This window comes from Pleuronectes platessa, chromosome 2 (genome assembly GCF_947347685.1).
Source record: "Pleuronectes platessa chromosome 2, fPlePla1.1, whole genome shotgun sequence".
NCBI lineage: Eukaryota > Metazoa > Chordata > Actinopteri > Pleuronectiformes > Pleuronectidae > Pleuronectes > Pleuronectes platessa.
In genome coordinates this window covers 10,292,396-10,308,507 of record NC_070627.1, presented here as the reverse complement: position 1 = coordinate 10,308,507, position 16,112 = coordinate 10,292,396, and the positions used below count along the sequence as shown (strand labels likewise).

The 16,112-nt window shown below is 41.6% G+C and overlaps 3 protein-coding genes across 3 annotated transcripts in view; 2 read left to right on the top strand and 1 right to left on the bottom strand.

Annotated features, from left to right (window-relative positions):
* poc1a (POC1 centriolar protein A) overlaps positions 1-12,393 on the bottom strand; it is a 33,464-nt gene extending 21,071 nt beyond the window's left edge. The window contains exons 1-9 of the mRNA XM_053411677.1: positions 12,065-12,393; positions 9,440-9,524; positions 9,135-9,306; positions 8,741-8,920; positions 8,423-8,530; positions 7,848-7,963; positions 5,825-5,958; positions 2,330-2,398; positions 2,045-2,194 (exon numbers count right to left, since the gene is read on the bottom strand). Coding sequence (XP_053267652.1) covers positions 2,045-2,194; positions 2,330-2,398; positions 5,825-5,958; positions 7,848-7,963; positions 8,423-8,530; positions 8,741-8,920; positions 9,135-9,306; positions 9,440-9,524; positions 12,065-12,070 — 1,020 coding nt within the window. The 5' untranslated portion in view covers positions 12,071-12,393. The remainder of the gene's footprint in view (positions 1-2,044; positions 2,195-2,329; positions 2,399-5,824; positions 5,959-7,847; positions 7,964-8,422; positions 8,531-8,740; positions 8,921-9,134; positions 9,307-9,439; positions 9,525-12,064) is intronic.
* Positions 10,466-11,278, top strand: LOC128425158 (B9 domain-containing protein 2). The gene has a single exon (XM_053411688.1). It carries the CDS (start codon positions 10,595-10,597, stop codon positions 11,120-11,122), a length of 528 nt encoding a protein of 175 aa, XP_053267663.1. The 5' UTR covers positions 10,466-10,594; the 3' UTR covers positions 11,123-11,278.
* Positions 12,394-14,051: 1,658 nt separating the features above from the next.
* Positions 14,052-15,039, top strand: LOC128459468 (B9 domain-containing protein 2). Its single transcript, XM_053444499.1, has one exon. The coding sequence runs from the start codon at positions 14,198-14,200 to the stop codon at positions 14,723-14,725; it is 528 nt and encodes a 175-aa protein (XP_053300474.1). The 5' UTR covers positions 14,052-14,197; the 3' UTR covers positions 14,726-15,039.
* The last annotated feature ends 1,073 nt before the right edge of the window (positions 15,040-16,112 follow it).

Here is a 16,112-nt window from a genome sequence, read left to right as displayed (position 1 = left end):
TAAACCCAAAGAAATGGTCTGAATCACAATGAATTGAATCACAAATATATTTTTTAAAACGTCTTTAACCCAGCCCATGCTTTTTGAAACTGTATGATCATTCAAATGTTCTTGTTTGAGAAGTTGCATTTTCTTTAATGGATCCACAGGAAGTTGCTGGACAGTAAATTAACTACTCTTTCTCCCTGGACACATTGACACAGCAGTGAGTGAAAGTACAGCCCCATAAAAGAAAACCAGAATGATGTTTGATTAAATTACTGCCAAGAAAAAGGAGGAGATGCTGCTCCGAAAATGGGCTTTGTAGTCCGGATGGCTTGATTTCCATCGGAACATATTTTTCAAGTTTAACTGACTTTGTCATTTATTAACCCACATAATATTATCCAAACCTCTTAGATGTCAAATGTAATAAACACAGTAGGATTAAGGATAGTGCAGTGTCACATGTACTACAGTGACATTAGGAATAAGAACAATATATTATTAAGTTGCAAATGCCGAAAAAGAGACGATCAGATGAGATTGTAAACGACAGTAAATCAATCAATTTATAAATAAATAAATATAAGGAGTAACTTAGCATCAGTAACGAGTACTTAAAGTCTGTGGTCACATGGATGAAATAAAACTTCCCCCGTATCAAAGCGTAGAGATCGGAATAAATTAGGTATGTTATTCGCTCTGCATGTGAGATAAGAATGAGGCTTTAAGCTACACTGCAAATAAAGGAAATGCAATAAGGAAATAAGTCAGCATCACTGGCAGCTTGAAGTACTGAGGGGCATCTGTGCATGTGTCTCTTTATGTTTGTTTTTCAGCCAAGTTGGCACACATGCATGAAAATATGTGTACATGATGATTCAATTAGTCTTTCTGGTGCTTAAGTGAGCACTTTCATTTTTCAAGTGATCTGTGGGTGTACATGTGTTTGAACATACAAACTAAACCAAACAACTAAGTGACCCTCACAAAACAATTTAAAGTCTTCACTGAGATTTATTTCGAGCCGCCTTCAAAGTAAAATAAAGTCAAGTTAACATTTTGGCCGCACTATAAGTAACTCCAAGACACAGTTTATATAAATCATCAGTGTGTTGGTGGTTGGAATTGTAGTGACATACTCAAGTGTCTGATCTAAACTGGTCTTAGAACAGCTGCATTTATGGAACTCCTTGGCCTAGAAATCAGAAGGTTCAACATTTACAACTTTGGAAACAACTAAATCAATATGTGAGACAGTATGTTTTTAAAAGCAACTTCCTGGTCTCTCAGAACTCGTTCTAAAAGACATGATGTCTGACCGCATCAGAAATCCAGTTTTTATGAAAACAGCCTCCTAGAGAGGGTAGAGATGCTATATCTCTTGAAAGCAGGAATAAAAGGCACAAAGTTTCAGATTGTTGCATTTGGTTGTTCACATGTGGCACAAATAGCTGTGGAGCAAATGAAAAAGTTAAATCCTTTGCTGCTATTTCACATTCCCACAGATAACCAGTCACTAACTGAAGCGGATTGTCTGTAGTTGAAAGTCACAGAAATAGTCAGACACAGAACCCCTGTACCTGATGATGGAGAGGTGTGGAGGAGATGGCTTCAAAGCTATCTGAGTAGAAAGTCTGCATAAGAGGAACACAACAATCTACAGTGTGTACTGTATCGTCACTGTCCGGGTATCCAATGAAGTACAACTGGTTAAAACATTAACATTCCCTGATTCACATCAAAATCTGCCAAAACCTAATTTTTACATTGGTAAATAATCAAGCTGAATTAAACATACAAACTGTATGTATGGCCAGATAAACTCTACATAGAGTGAATTCAAATAATTAACTGAGGACATTTGTAATGTGATAACAAATGGCTGAGGTATGTTAGGGAAAGGAATGGATGTGTGTTATTTGACTGGTGTGTGTGGACATCGGGGCTAAACAAATTAAATGTATTCATGTAAAAGATCAAGAGGGATAATATGCTGGATCCAAATCAAAGTAGACCTGCGGTCAGTTCATGGTGTTTGACTCCAGCTGTCTAGACTCACCTGGCTGCGGAGCACATGTGGACGCATGCTAAAGTCGGGCTGAGCCGTGGAGCTGGCTGGAGGTGCCTGAATGCTGGACGTAGTTTTATGTTGTAGCCTGACGGTGTCACCACAGTCGCTGCTGTCGAAGTTGCTCTTCCACACCATTACCTGTTGGGCGAATAGCGTTATGAGGAAGGCACAGGATCTACGGCTACCAAGACACAAGCAGGCAAAGAACTCTGGGAATATGAAGATCGACATTTTAAGATCAGTTGGAAAAAAAGTCATTAATTGGTCATTAACCTGTTCGTCAGAGCCTCCAGAGGCAAAGCACTCCCCTGTCCTGGAGAAAGCCACACTGGTCACGGGACCCTGAAGTGAGGGCAAGAGAAACAAAGAGAAGTAGAACGGAGGTGAAAAATTGAATTATGCTCCAGTTACGCATTATCTTTCTTACCCTGAAACTAAATGTTCAAATTGAAGACAAAAAGCAATCTCACTGACGCAATGTCTGCAGATTCAGAACAATGTCAAGCAGAGCGTAAGGAACAAAAGCACAAGCATGAAGCTCATTTGTCCCACGCCAGTACAAAGTCTCAGGCTGAGGTTTTAAAAACAATTCCTGAAAATAACTGATGACTCAATCGACAGACTCATTAATCAGAAACTCATTAGAAAACTGCTGCTGTGCTGGATATTGGCTGCCTGCCTTTGTCTGTGAAAATGATCTGAATATCTTTGGGGTTTTGAACTAAAAAACACAGACCTTAAAAACATCACCTTGACCTTTAGGAAATGGCGACGGACATTCGTTATATTACTGGTTTTCAACATTTCATAGACCTAATGATTAACTGCAGTTCTAAAAAATGAAAACAGCCTTAGTGGTGCCGTTAACGTGTTGAATTCGGTCTATCCATTGATTTTCAAGCTCTACACAGTGACCTTGATTAATATGAATAATTAAATGTTTTTCCTCTGCCAAGTAATTTACAAGAACTGCTGCTCAAGTGTAGGTGCTAATGTAAAACCTGCAAAACAATAGACCCCACATAATTTAACTAAATACATCACACAAATTAGTTTTTTTAAAAAGGTAGGTTTTCTGAGTCGGTGGCTCATGAAATCTAGGAAACACTTCTTTAAAGTATGTGAGGGAAGTGAATTTGCTCTGAACAGAAGTGTGTCTGTGTGCGTCTGTGCTCGACTGTAGCAGAGCGATCAATAACAGAAGATAGAGCCTCAGGTGGGGTAAGGTCACACTTGGTCAGAGCCAAAAAGGATCACCTGGGGATGTCAGGAGTTTGGCATGCTGCTCGGGTGAGCTTCAATGTGCTCGCTGGAACCTGCAGCGTAGACAGGACTGGGCTCTAAGAACTCAGAAATCGCACACGCTTGAGGTTTTATTCTTTTTTCTCCTGTTCCCAGTGCAGAACAGGGTCAACCGCTCCGGCCCGAGCTCTCAGACTGTGTTCAAAGAGAAGATGAAGAAGAGAGCAAACAAAAGGAAGGGAAGGAAATGGACGGGGCCTCTGCTGGGAAGGAGAAGGCAGCCGTGTCCTGTGGCTGGCACTCAGACAGGCTGGTTCGGGTGAGGAATGGTTTCCCAGAAGCACCTGAGAGAAGCAGACAGTGTCACCATGGCAACGCGGCGGTCTGACAGACAGCATGTTCCGTCTCTGCTCTGACTAATGCCTGCTGCCAGGCTGGCACTCGCCATGGCCAGACACACAGACACACACAGTCTGACAGGGCAGTGAACCTAACTGGCACGTTCCATGTACTGATTAATAGGTTTGACAGAAACAAGACAGGCCCCACCTGCTGCTCTCCATCAAAATTTGAATAATACAAGAGATAACTAGTTATTTTATTTAAGTGAAATAAAATATACTTCTAACAAAAGTTATATATATGAAATAAGACTTATCAGTAATCCACGTGAAATACTATTTCGTTGTCCATGTTGCAAAGAGGCTGCAAACATGGAGACAGAAGTGCAGAAACAAATGATTATTAAACAGTTATGAAAAGAGAAGAAGTGTCTCATCGGTACCTTGAATGTTACAATACTATAAACTCTACACCAGTAATTTGTATGCATAGTGGCGAACAACAGTATATCACCAACATTATCAACATCTGTGTGTGCGCACACCAGTCAAACACACTTTATAGCCAACTCCTGGTATAAAATCATGTCTCTCTTCTTTATCCTCCTCCATCTCCTTTGTAATGTGTGTGATGGATGGAAGAGGAAAAGTATAAAGATGGGGCAAATTTCAATGGAGAACATGTACCTTTCTTAATAAAGGAAATATCTAAAAAGATTAAATTTCAAAGATCTATTGTTTTGCTAGAACTGTAAATGGTCTGTATTTATATAGAGCTTCTCTAGTCTTGATGAGTACTCACAGTGGTTTGCAGTACAGTTTTATGCCATTAACCCATTAACACAGTGCATCTATGGGCAGGAGTTTTCAAGTTCGATCAGTTTCTTACCCCCCACCCTATTACCACATTTATGTATTGAAAACTATTTGCATTTAATTCAGAGCTAGAGGAACTTTGCACCCAATGGATCAGACTGTAAAGACAGTTGTGAGACAGAGGGGCAGAGAGACAAATAAATCCAGATTAACAGGATTGTGTTCAGCCAGGTAAGGTCCTCCCGAGGCGCAGTAAACAACACATTTATCAGATCCAACAGCAAAACACTCCCCCAGAGCCCTTGTGTGTCTCATTGGAAATTTCATGCACATAGACCAACACACAAACACAGTAGAACACACGTTCAAGCCGACACATAAATACACATAAACCCACATCGAACAGATGGGGGTCTCTTCCATCTCTAGCTATGCGACTGGAGAGACAATTAACACCCTGTGAGCTCCCAGCTCCAACAGATTGGCAGAGTCACCACTTGGCCAAAAACAGAAAAGGAGACACGATGCAGGAGATGACAAATTTGGAGGTGTGGAAAAAGAAAGGGGAAAATAGCCTTTTCTTTGTTATCTGACAATGGGTCTTGGCAAACAGAGAGAAACACAGGTGACACAGACAAAAAAAATAAAAAGGATTGAGTGAGAGACAGGCGGCGTGAACAGAGGGATGGATAAACAGACGGACCACATGTGGTACTGGCAAGCTACCGGTTTCCAAACTAGCCAGCGAGCCAGTTCATCAGCTGTTCAAACAAAACGACACAGTCAGTGAGCCGTCCAGACAATTAGTCCAAGAGGGCCAAACATTCACATCAGATGTGGGAGAAAGCGAGGGTGTCCTGTAGGTGCAACTAGACGACGATCAAGAGGGAAATCAAGGTGGCAACAATGAAACATCCCCAGAAAACATGAGGACCGAAAGAGAGGTGTGTTAAAAGGCTGGGACGGAAACAGAGAGGAGGATGAAGAGATGGAGGAGGAGGAGGAGAAGATCCAGGAGAACAGAGGCACAAACACAGTGCTGCTTCCTCCCAACCACCCTGAGATGAGTCACCATGAGTGGGCCGCCCGCTCGCCTGGCAAGTACTAAAATATACCACATACAAAAAAGGCATCATATGCACACAGTCACACACAAACTTCACAGATTCAAACATGCACAAAGGAGATGTCAAACACACTCATAACACACGGAACTGTCCATACGCACAAATACAGAAATACACACGCTCAGGTACAGCAGGACAGAACAGAGTTCAGACATGATCACGACTGGGTAACCAGCAGTTAAACCTGTAGGATAACTTAACAGCGTGCACATGTGTGTGTCTGTGTTTGTGTGTGTATCTACCTGGTGTCCGTGCAGTGTGTACAGGAGCTTGCCCTCTACAAGGTCCAGTATCTTCATGGTGGAATCACTGGATGCGGTGATGAGGAAATTACCACTCGAGTGGAAAGACAAGCTGTTCACCACATCACTGTGGACTGGAAACACACACAGAAAAAGGTGACTTAGACAATTAATTGGTTATTTAAATCGTTTATTAGGAAAAAATATAATACATCAAAGAGCTCAATCAACTAATTATTGCAGCGCCAATCATTACAGAGGACTTTTACTGGGATAATAATGTTTTGAGTGTGATATCATTTAATCAATAAAGAGGATCTGATGGTGAGTAGTCTGTTTTATTTTGCTCCCATTGTAATGCACTCTGTAATGTGGATTTTGATAAGTGCCGTATCAATAAGGTTATTATTGACATGGTTATTAATATCATTTTATAATATATAGGAAATCTGAGGACTAGGTCAGCTATAACCAGCCCTTCAGGCCCTGAGCGGGAAAGCACTGTTGAAAGTGATCCAGACTTGAGGTTATTCTAACATGTGGTGAACGACCTCTGGAAGGAGAAAAAAAATAAATGTGGACAGCAGCAGACATTCAACAAGCGACACGGTCCCTCTGCTGGCCGCAACATGCTACGACACACATAAAACATTCTGGTTCCTCTCATTGCAAGAATAGGATGAACAATTCTATGAAATGGCTTCCTCTGTGCCTTCACTTAATCTTACACTTAAATTAGACATAACCTGATTTATAATTTGTGCTTTTTACCTTTTTTACATTGTTGTCCCATAATTAAATTGTTCCTTTTTTCTGTGCATGTTATGCTTCTATTATTTCTGTAAAACACACTGAAATAACCTGTGTATGATATCTCACTACAGTTCAATAAACACAAAACCAGCTGAGGTAATCACCCACCAGCAAACAAAGATGGTGAAAAGACGACACAGAATATTCGTACATGACTCCTTAAAGAGACAGTATTTTAAGGCTTTTTCTAATCGGGAGGTTTTAACCTTACATCACACAAATTAATTTGCAATTATCGCAATTACGTATAATTCCCGTGAGTATCCAACAGTAACCACACCACATTTGATCCACAGTTTAACACTTGAGGCTGGTTAAATAGATAATTAAGTACAGCATGTGAAGTGCAGCTTGGTGCAGGGGAGGGCCGAGGAAAACCTCTTAACTTTATGCTCCATCTCCTCAGACAGATGTGATTAAGCATTATTAGATCTCGCTGCTTAAATCCATTTAAAAGAGCTGATTAGAGCAATCAGGCCAGGCAACAGATTAGAAAAAGCATCAACATTTGCCTCATTGAATATGCAAGACAAATTAATTGATTGATTGATCGATTACCACTTTTAGTGGTGAGCTTTAATCTTTATTTTATTTTGCTGTTATTTCAGTTATTTGTAGTAAGGAAATTGGATGGTGAGAGTGGATGACCACATAAGCTTTTCCAGTGGGATTGGGAAAAGGAGTGACCATCAAAGAGACATCACCCTTCTTTATCGTGGCAGTGATCCAGCATATAATAGCCATCTGAAAAAGTCACTTGTGTTGTTTCATTAATATATTCAGTGTAAGGCAACAGGGTTGAATAATTGGAGAGCCTTAGAAAAACAAATAATAAGTCTTCACTGAGATGTGCTTTCGTATTTAATCTCTCACCTAATCCATCTAAAAAGTTCACAAATCTCTTGGTCTGTCTGTAGCTCGTATATCTCGAGGAACGGTTTATCTTATTGACTTCACACTTGACATGTTTGTTGTTAAAGGCCAAACAAAGTGCAGTGTGGAATTTGGTTCAATTTGGACCTGCACAGCTGATTCTCCAGTGCAGGTCCTGTGTACTGAAATACTGTAGCTTCACCAAACTCTGAATACACAGGTGAGCAGATTTGTGACAGGTGTAGAGCGGACACTAGTTAAAACAAATAATAACTTCAAATCAAAATAAATAAAGCTACAAATATGCTTTGATTGGGTGCAAATTGCATTGCTTTACCTTGGTAGTGTTGTAGCATCTTATGGGATCTGATGTCCCAAACCTTAACAGAGTTGTCAGTACTGGCAGCAGCAATGCAGGTTCCACTGGGATGAAAGTCCACATGGTTTGCATAACTTGAGAGGAAGAAAAAACACAAGATATAATGTAGTAAGGCATTTAGTCAAACTATTATAGATCTAACACTAATCATTCCAGTAGGTTATTGAACTAACATAATCCATTTGTTCTGAAATGTTGAGGAAGACACCAGTAGAGGATATTTGACTTGGAATTTTTGAACACTTGAAACAGAAATAGTGTTTTAACAAGAGGATGTATGATCAGGAGTCACCTCTTTTCCTTGTTGTTGCTGAAACATGTGATTTAATGCAAGTCTATTTAAAATACTATGTCCTGGCTGCAACTAGAGGAACTAAAAACAGCGACTACTATGAAATCATCTGAGATGATAGTGTCCCATAACATATACTACTACAGTACATAATATATTCCTATATATTATTCATTTGTAAACACAGAATAGAGAATCTTCTTGGTCTCTGTTGTTAGTGCAACTCTTTCTAACTGCTCACCCGGCATGTTCATAGAAAGAATGAATACACTCTCTGCTGTTCTTGTCCCACAACTTAATAGTCTTGTCATCGCTGCATGACACAATCAAACGATCATCTGGAGAAAACCTGCAAGAAATAACATTTTGAAAATCAAAAACTCACATTCAGCCAAGTGCCCAGCTACAACTGTATTAATTACACGTAGGCCTATTCATTTAAGGTGTAAAACAATTCAGAATCGTAAAATATAGAATCTTAGTATATGTAAAGTCTATATATCTGGAGCAGCAGTTCATGGCTAATTGTGAAAACAGTATGTATGTGTATGTATCGTACTTGGCACAGCGGACCCAGTTGATGTGCTGGTTGAGAGAAAACAGGAACTTTTGCCTGTGGACCGTCCACACTTTAATAGTCTTGTCGTCAGAGGCTGTGACCAAAGTCTGTCCATCGCCAGAGAAGTTAACGCTGCGCACAGTAGCCGTGTGAGCCCTGTAAGCTATTGACTCAGCTTTCCTGTGCAAACACACAAACACCAAAACAACATTAAAATTTAAGACAACAATAAAAAGCAGTGAGTGTTCTGCAACGCGAGCCTTCCTCTGTGCTGGTAGAAGCAGCAGGGGAATTGTATTTGTTAAGAACAGCTAATTTTGTTGCTTTTATGAGTTTGAAGAAATGTCATTCGTGGTAGTTTTCTAACAGAAAAAGGTTCCAAATAAAAACGCACCTGCTGGGCACCCAAAGACGTACGGTTTTATCTCTGGAGGCGGAGGCCAGCAGGTGGCCAGAGGGAGAAAACTGAACAGAAGTCACACCATCTTTGTGACCATCAAAGCGATACGCTCGCATCTGAGGCTTCATGTTCCAGATCATCACACAGGAGTCCATGGAGCCTGTGGCTGGTGGAGCAGGAGGCACAGGTGAGGGAGCAGGGACACGGCGTGTGACCAATAAAGCAAAGCATTGAACAAAAACAAAACAAGAAGACAACAGCGAAGCAGACACCAACACAAAGCAAGAGGTAACAGTTACCGATCTGCTTCATGTTGCAGCTGAAGTCCACACTTGTCACATTGTCCTTGTGACCCTTGAAATGTCTCTCGAGTGTTGGATCGGTCTATGTGGAAAAAGAGACAAAGAGACTGCAGTAGTGACATATTGATTACAGACAAAGAACGGAAGCTTTGTGCCAACTAACTACTGAGAGAAGAGAGAAGTGGCAGAAGCGCTAATGGTTTCCCTAAAACCACTGGTGCTCATAGAAGAGAATACCGGGAAAACTTGTGTCAAAACATAATGGCATAAGGAATCCAGGTCCAGGCACTCAAAGTGGTTTGAAAAATGTAAAATGACTTTTTTAAATGGAATTGAAGCATGAAAATACACAAACGTGTATCAGCTCAGAGTTCACCCTGATGAAGGCATAAGCCGATACGCGTAGGTGTATTTTATTGCTTCAAAAGGCCTTCTACATTTTGAGTGCCTGGACCTGGATTCTTAGAATGGCATTATGTTTGGATAGGAGTTTTCCTCCAATTTTTCGATAAGTACTGACTCAGTAAGTTGAACACACTTTTAAATGTGAAACAATCACGGTTTACATGTTTTAAAGTCATTTTTGAGTTTATGAAATAAAAAAGTATCAATGAGTTAATATTTGAGGAAATCACTTTTTTATTATTTTATTACATCTTATTTTCTTACAAATGAGGAACATTTAAACTTTTGCATTCAAATGTATGGTACATTTTCTGCTGCGAAGAGAGCTCGTTATGAAGCCGCGGGGTGGCGCTGTTTTGAAGTGTGTTTTAGAAACTGGTCAAAACAAGGACACCAGATAGCAGCGGGAGTAATTTGCCCTTAAGCTTACTTGTCAGGTACAATTTCTAAAGTGTAAACTGGCCCAAATGCACGCAATCACCCAAATTCACTATGTTTAAGTGAAAAAGACTCGGTTAATGTGGCAGAGATTTGACTTCATGTTTTTTAAACCTCATCTCAAAATACCTGAAGTGAAAACAGGCTAACCGGAAGTGTTGCCTGTCAGACTGAACTGAGGGCACACCGGATGACAAAGTTGCCAAGGAGACGTGAGCTTTGTTGCTAGCAGGCTGCTAATCTCCGTTAGCTCCCGGGAGAAGAGGACCTCCGTCGCCGCATGTTTTTGTGTGAAGGGACGTTTGTGACATGGCGGAGCTGCATGTTATCGGCCAGATCGTCGGAGCGAGTGGTTTCCCACAGAACAGCCTGTTTTGCAAATGGGGGGTTCACACGGGAGGAGCATGGCGGCTTCTGTCCGGGCTGAAGGAGGGTCAGACCCAGGTGGATGTCCCCCAGACCGGAGACATGGCGTTCTGGAGCCACCCGATCGATCTGCACTACGCGACCAAGGGAATCCAGGGCTGGCCGAAGGTTCACCTCCAGGTGTGGCACCAGGACTCGTTCGGACGCTGCCAGTTGTTCGGCTACGGATACTGCCACGTCCCGTCCAGCCCCGGACACCACCGGGTCCGCTGTGTGACCTGGAGGCCGCTCGGCTCCTGGCAGGAGCAGCTCGCACAAACGTTCGTGGGCGGAGGAGCCCAGCTCCGCAGCCCGGAGCTCGTCTACAGCGGAGCGGACAGATACAGACTGCACACCGAAGCCATGGGCACCGTGGAGCTGGAGCTCGGTGTTATCATGAGACACTTCGACAAATATGGCGTCGAGAGTTAATGCGTGAAACGGAAGGGACTTTGTTATTACTCTGTTATGGATTATGTTGTGCAGGGAGCGGATCATGTTGTTTTTATCAGAGCTTTGTACTGTTTTCTTAAATACTTTTGTGTTTTTATATCCCAAGTAAATAAATATATCTATTGTCTACACTAAGTTGGTCCCGTGTTCATACCATTTCCACTGATTTACATTACCTATAAATAACAGTCACACCATAAAGTGACCTGATTGAAGTGCAACGATTAAGCATTTGACAGCAATTACTTTGGTTATTGAATTCTGATTGAAATCCTTTTTTAAATTAAAATTATCAAGTATTTTATGTTTCTATATTCTCAGATATACGGAGTTAATGCTTTTCGTGGTAACTCATCATATTAAACTTTACACATTTTAATTCTGTGGGAAAATCAGAATATGACTTTTGCTATCTTTGAGCATTACAAAACAATTGATCACTAAAAAAAACAATCAGCATGTTGTTATTGTAAATTACACTTGTGTATTAATAACGGACCTTGACAAGATACGTTATGGAGACACATCTGATTAAAACCTGGTAACGATCTGATCTAAGCTGATTATTGTGTTGATTAATTTGCACAGAGATAATCTTCATTGACAACAGGGATTCTGTTGCAGTGAGCTCATTCTTTAAAGTTGTTTCCTACTGTGCTCCAAACACAACCGTATGTGATTCCCTGGAAAAACATATAATTCAAATTCTAATAATTGGTACAAAAGAATACATAATGATATAATATGTATTTGCTGAAGTATTAATTAAAGACTGTAAACAAATTATTCCAGCACTTGGGAAACTCTTGCTGAAGAGAAAGCTCCCACCTTGATATTCCATCACTATGAATCTGTCCCATTAGAACTGAAGTAGTGAAACCACCAGTAACAAACCAGCTTCAGCCCCGCGGCCCCACTCACCGTCATGTTTCCTCCAGACGAGCCCGCTGAGAGCCTCTCGTTCCGAGCGTCACAACCGATATTAAACCGCGTCCCACTTAGCTAACGCTGAAGAATGAGAATAGCGCTAACATAAGCTAACAGCTAACAGCTAGCTGCTAACCATCCACAACACAGTTGAGTTTACGCGCCGTGATAACGCGCCGGGCAGCTGACAGACTTCTTAAAGGGGACGCTGCACCTTTAGCGTCCCTGGCGACAACACACAACACATGTCATCACGCGTGGGGACATTAAAGTGCTGCACGACCATTGAGGAGGTTAACTAACCAATCAATCGATCGATTTAGATAATCGAGTGAAGTTCCTCGCGCGGACCATTTTCAAAGTGTAGTGACACACTTCCACCACCAGATGTCAGGAGTTCACTGACTCTTGATTGGGGAAATCTCTGTTAACATAATGTAATACTGACACTGACCTTGATTTGCACTGTTTGATTCTATTATTGAACAGCAGATATGTTTATGTGGATGAAAGAACTTGCTACTTTCTCTTCAACTTTAAAATCGTGTCCAGGGGCCGAGGGCTTAAACCCTTCAGCGCCCCTGTTTGGATGTGGCGCAGTGTGTGTTGTTGAAACTTGTCTCCGGGAGTGATTAACAGGGGCACCGTGAGAACGCTCTCTACTTGCCCAAAGAAGGCAAAACCCAGGATAATCTACAAAAGTGGGGAATCAACACCATTAATCAGTGTCTCTCTTCGCAAGACTCTCCGATCCTCTGTGGGTGCTCACTGGGTCCCATATCTTGCCCTAAAAGGAAACCCTGCCCTATAATGGATACGGCACTGGTGCGAGGATGATGATGATACTTTTTCTGCGGTCAAATAATCTGATTGTTCCTCCACAACCACTATAAATTCATCCTCTGCGGAAAAGTTACATTCCAGCAATTCAGCATTCGCTAACAGTACTTAATAAAGTGCTCACATATTTATGACAACAGATTGTATCATAATGCCACAGTGCTTAATACGAGAAAGGCCAGACACAAAAACTATAAGCAGCTGATCCCCAAATAAATCCCCATTCCTCGCACGCTTTTTGCAATTTGAATAGTTTTCTTAACTTGAATACCACCCACCCCAGAATTTCTGTGAGGTTTATGGTTAATACAAATATCTTTGGAAAATGAACCATACATACAGTAAGTAAAATGCCGAAAGTGGTAGACTTTGAAACTGATATCTTCCACAAGACAGGACTTCAACATCAGTTTATGGGACCTAAGCGTTTATCTTTACATGCTGATATTTTGATCTCCTTTTGCCCTTATCTATCAATAACTGAAGACAAAATATAAAATAACACAAATAACGTTGAACTCGTTTTATCCAGGGATCGTGGTGAACACATACCACACATAAAAACACTGATGTAAGAATTCAAATGTGGTATTTCAAACAAAATTCACTCAAGAAAATGATCAAACTGTTTGCTTGTGCAATGTCTGATATTGCAGCTCTTTAGTGCTTTTAGTTAGAGATATTATAAATATCGATTTAGTTATTATGATGTGCATTTGTATAATTACTCAAACATAAAAACTAAAATGTGATTATTTACACATTATGAATATCTGCCATCAAAAGCAACATTATTTATATTGTTCAAGTTGTACTTGGTAACCTTAGTGGAGTTTTACTGGAAATGAATGGTTAGCCAGGAAAGTTTACATAACAGTTCAATATCAGTACATATCCATGGACACTAAGATCATGCATATGGATCTGATAGATGTGGAGCTTTTCTTGACAAATTTTGAGTCCAACCCCCTGAGAGCTAAAAAACTATCTAATGAACTTTCATAAAACAATGAGGAGCAGTGACAACTGGCCCCAAACACTTGATGCAACAGAGGCAGATGCCAAATAGTGTGGAAACAAAGGCAGCTGCCTTTAAGCAGTGTTGCAACAAAGGCTGTCTTTACATATCGTGGCAGTTTGACACTTCAAAGCGCTACTGCTGCCATGATTTGAGCATCCCTTACTGTGAGCTGTGTTGCTCGCAGGCTGCTAATCTCAGTTAGCTGTTAAACTCTGGAAAAAGGGATGTCGTTGCCTCATGCTTTTTTATGAAGAGGCGTTTGTGACATGGCGGAGCTGCATGTTATCGGCCAGATTGTCGGGGCAAGTGGTTTCCCAGAGAACAGCCTGTTTTGCAAATGGGGAGTTCACGTGGGAAGAATATGGCAGCTGCTTTCCGGGCTGAAAGAGGGTCAGACCCAGGTGGATGTCCCCCAGATTGGAGACATGGCATTCTGGGGTCACCCGATCGATCTGCACTACGCGACCAAGGGAATCCAGGGCTGGCCGATGCTTCACCTCCAGGTGTGGCACCAGGATTCTTTCGGACGCTGCCAGTTGTTCGGGTACGGATACTGCCACGTCCCGTCCAGCCCCGGACACCACCGGGTCCGCTGTGTGACCTGGAGGCCGCTCGGCTCCTGGCAGGAGCAGCTCGCACAAATGTTCGTTGGCGGAGGACCCCAGCTCCGCAGCCCGGAGCTCGTCTACAGTGGAGCAGATAGATACAGACTGCACACCGAAGCCATGGGCACCGTGGAACTAGAGCTTGGCATCATCATGAGGCACTTCGACAAATTTGGCATTGAGAGTTAATGCAGCGAAATGAAAGGGACACCCTGAACAATGTTATGGACTGCGTGTTATGTACATAGACCGTAAATAAAGATGGACGGTGCTTCCGGTTCCAAAAGAAGAAGCCTATGAAAAAGTGCTTAAAAATGTAATACTGTGGAGATCCTAAACCGTCCCGTCCAGCCCCGGACACAACCGGGTCCGCTGCGTGACCTGGAGGCCGCTCGGCTCCTGGCAAACAATCAAGATGCAATGATTAAATCTCGAATCTCTTGGCTTCAAAACGGAAGTTCACAAACCAATGGGTGACGGTTGCTACTCGGTTGAGCTGGGAGAGGGCCACTTTGTTTATCAGAGTATTCTACTGTTTTCTAAAATGCTTTTGTGTTTCATATTCCAAGTAAATGTAAAAAAATAAAAGTATTGTCTTAACGAACTGGGTTCCATGTTCATGTTATTTCCAGTGACTTACATTACCCATGATTAAACATTCCACAGAAAAAAATAGCAATTAGGTGGCAGATTATTGGGTTTTCTACAAAGAGAATCTTCATGGACAACAGGTTTTCTGCCGCAGTGAGCTGATTCTTAAAATGTTTTCCTACACTTCCTAACATAAGCTAACAGCTAACAGCTAGCTGCTAACCACCGACAACACAGTTCCGTTTACGCGCCTCGATCACACACTGAGCAGCTGACAGACTTCTTAAAGGGTACGCTGCACCAATACCCCACATGTCATCGCGCGTGGGGACATTAAAGTGCTGCACGGCCATTGAAGAAGTTAACTAGCCTATCAATCGTTCGATCTAGATAATCGATCGAAGCTCCTTGTGCAGGCCATGTTCAAAGTGTAGGGACACACTTTCACCGCCAGATGTCAGGAGTTCACTGACGTACGGCTCTTGGTCTGGAAAGTTCTAGAATCATAATGTAAAACTGACAGTGGCCTTTCTTCGCACTGTTTGCCTTAAAGCTGTTACTGCACAACAGGTTATTTAGCACACAGCCGCTGTAAGTTCCTCCTCTGCCGAAACATTACATTACATTCCAGCAATTCAGCATTCGCCCACAGTACTTAATAAAGTAAAATACGAGAAAGGCCAGAAACAAAAACTATTAGCTGCTGAGCCCCAATCAAATTCCCATCCCTCACACTCTCTAGCTCTCATGGTTAAACACATATTTTGGAAAATGTACCATACATACAGTAAGTACAAAACTGAAGGTGGAAGATTTTTAAACTGATATCTTCGACAAGACAGGACTTCAACATCAGTTAGTGGGACCCAGGCCTTTATCATGTCGTGCTGATATTCTGCTCTCATTGTGCACTTTGTCCATTTTTAAGTGGTATACAAATACTACACATTCAAACGCAAAATGTTAGTATTCAAGTGTGATATTT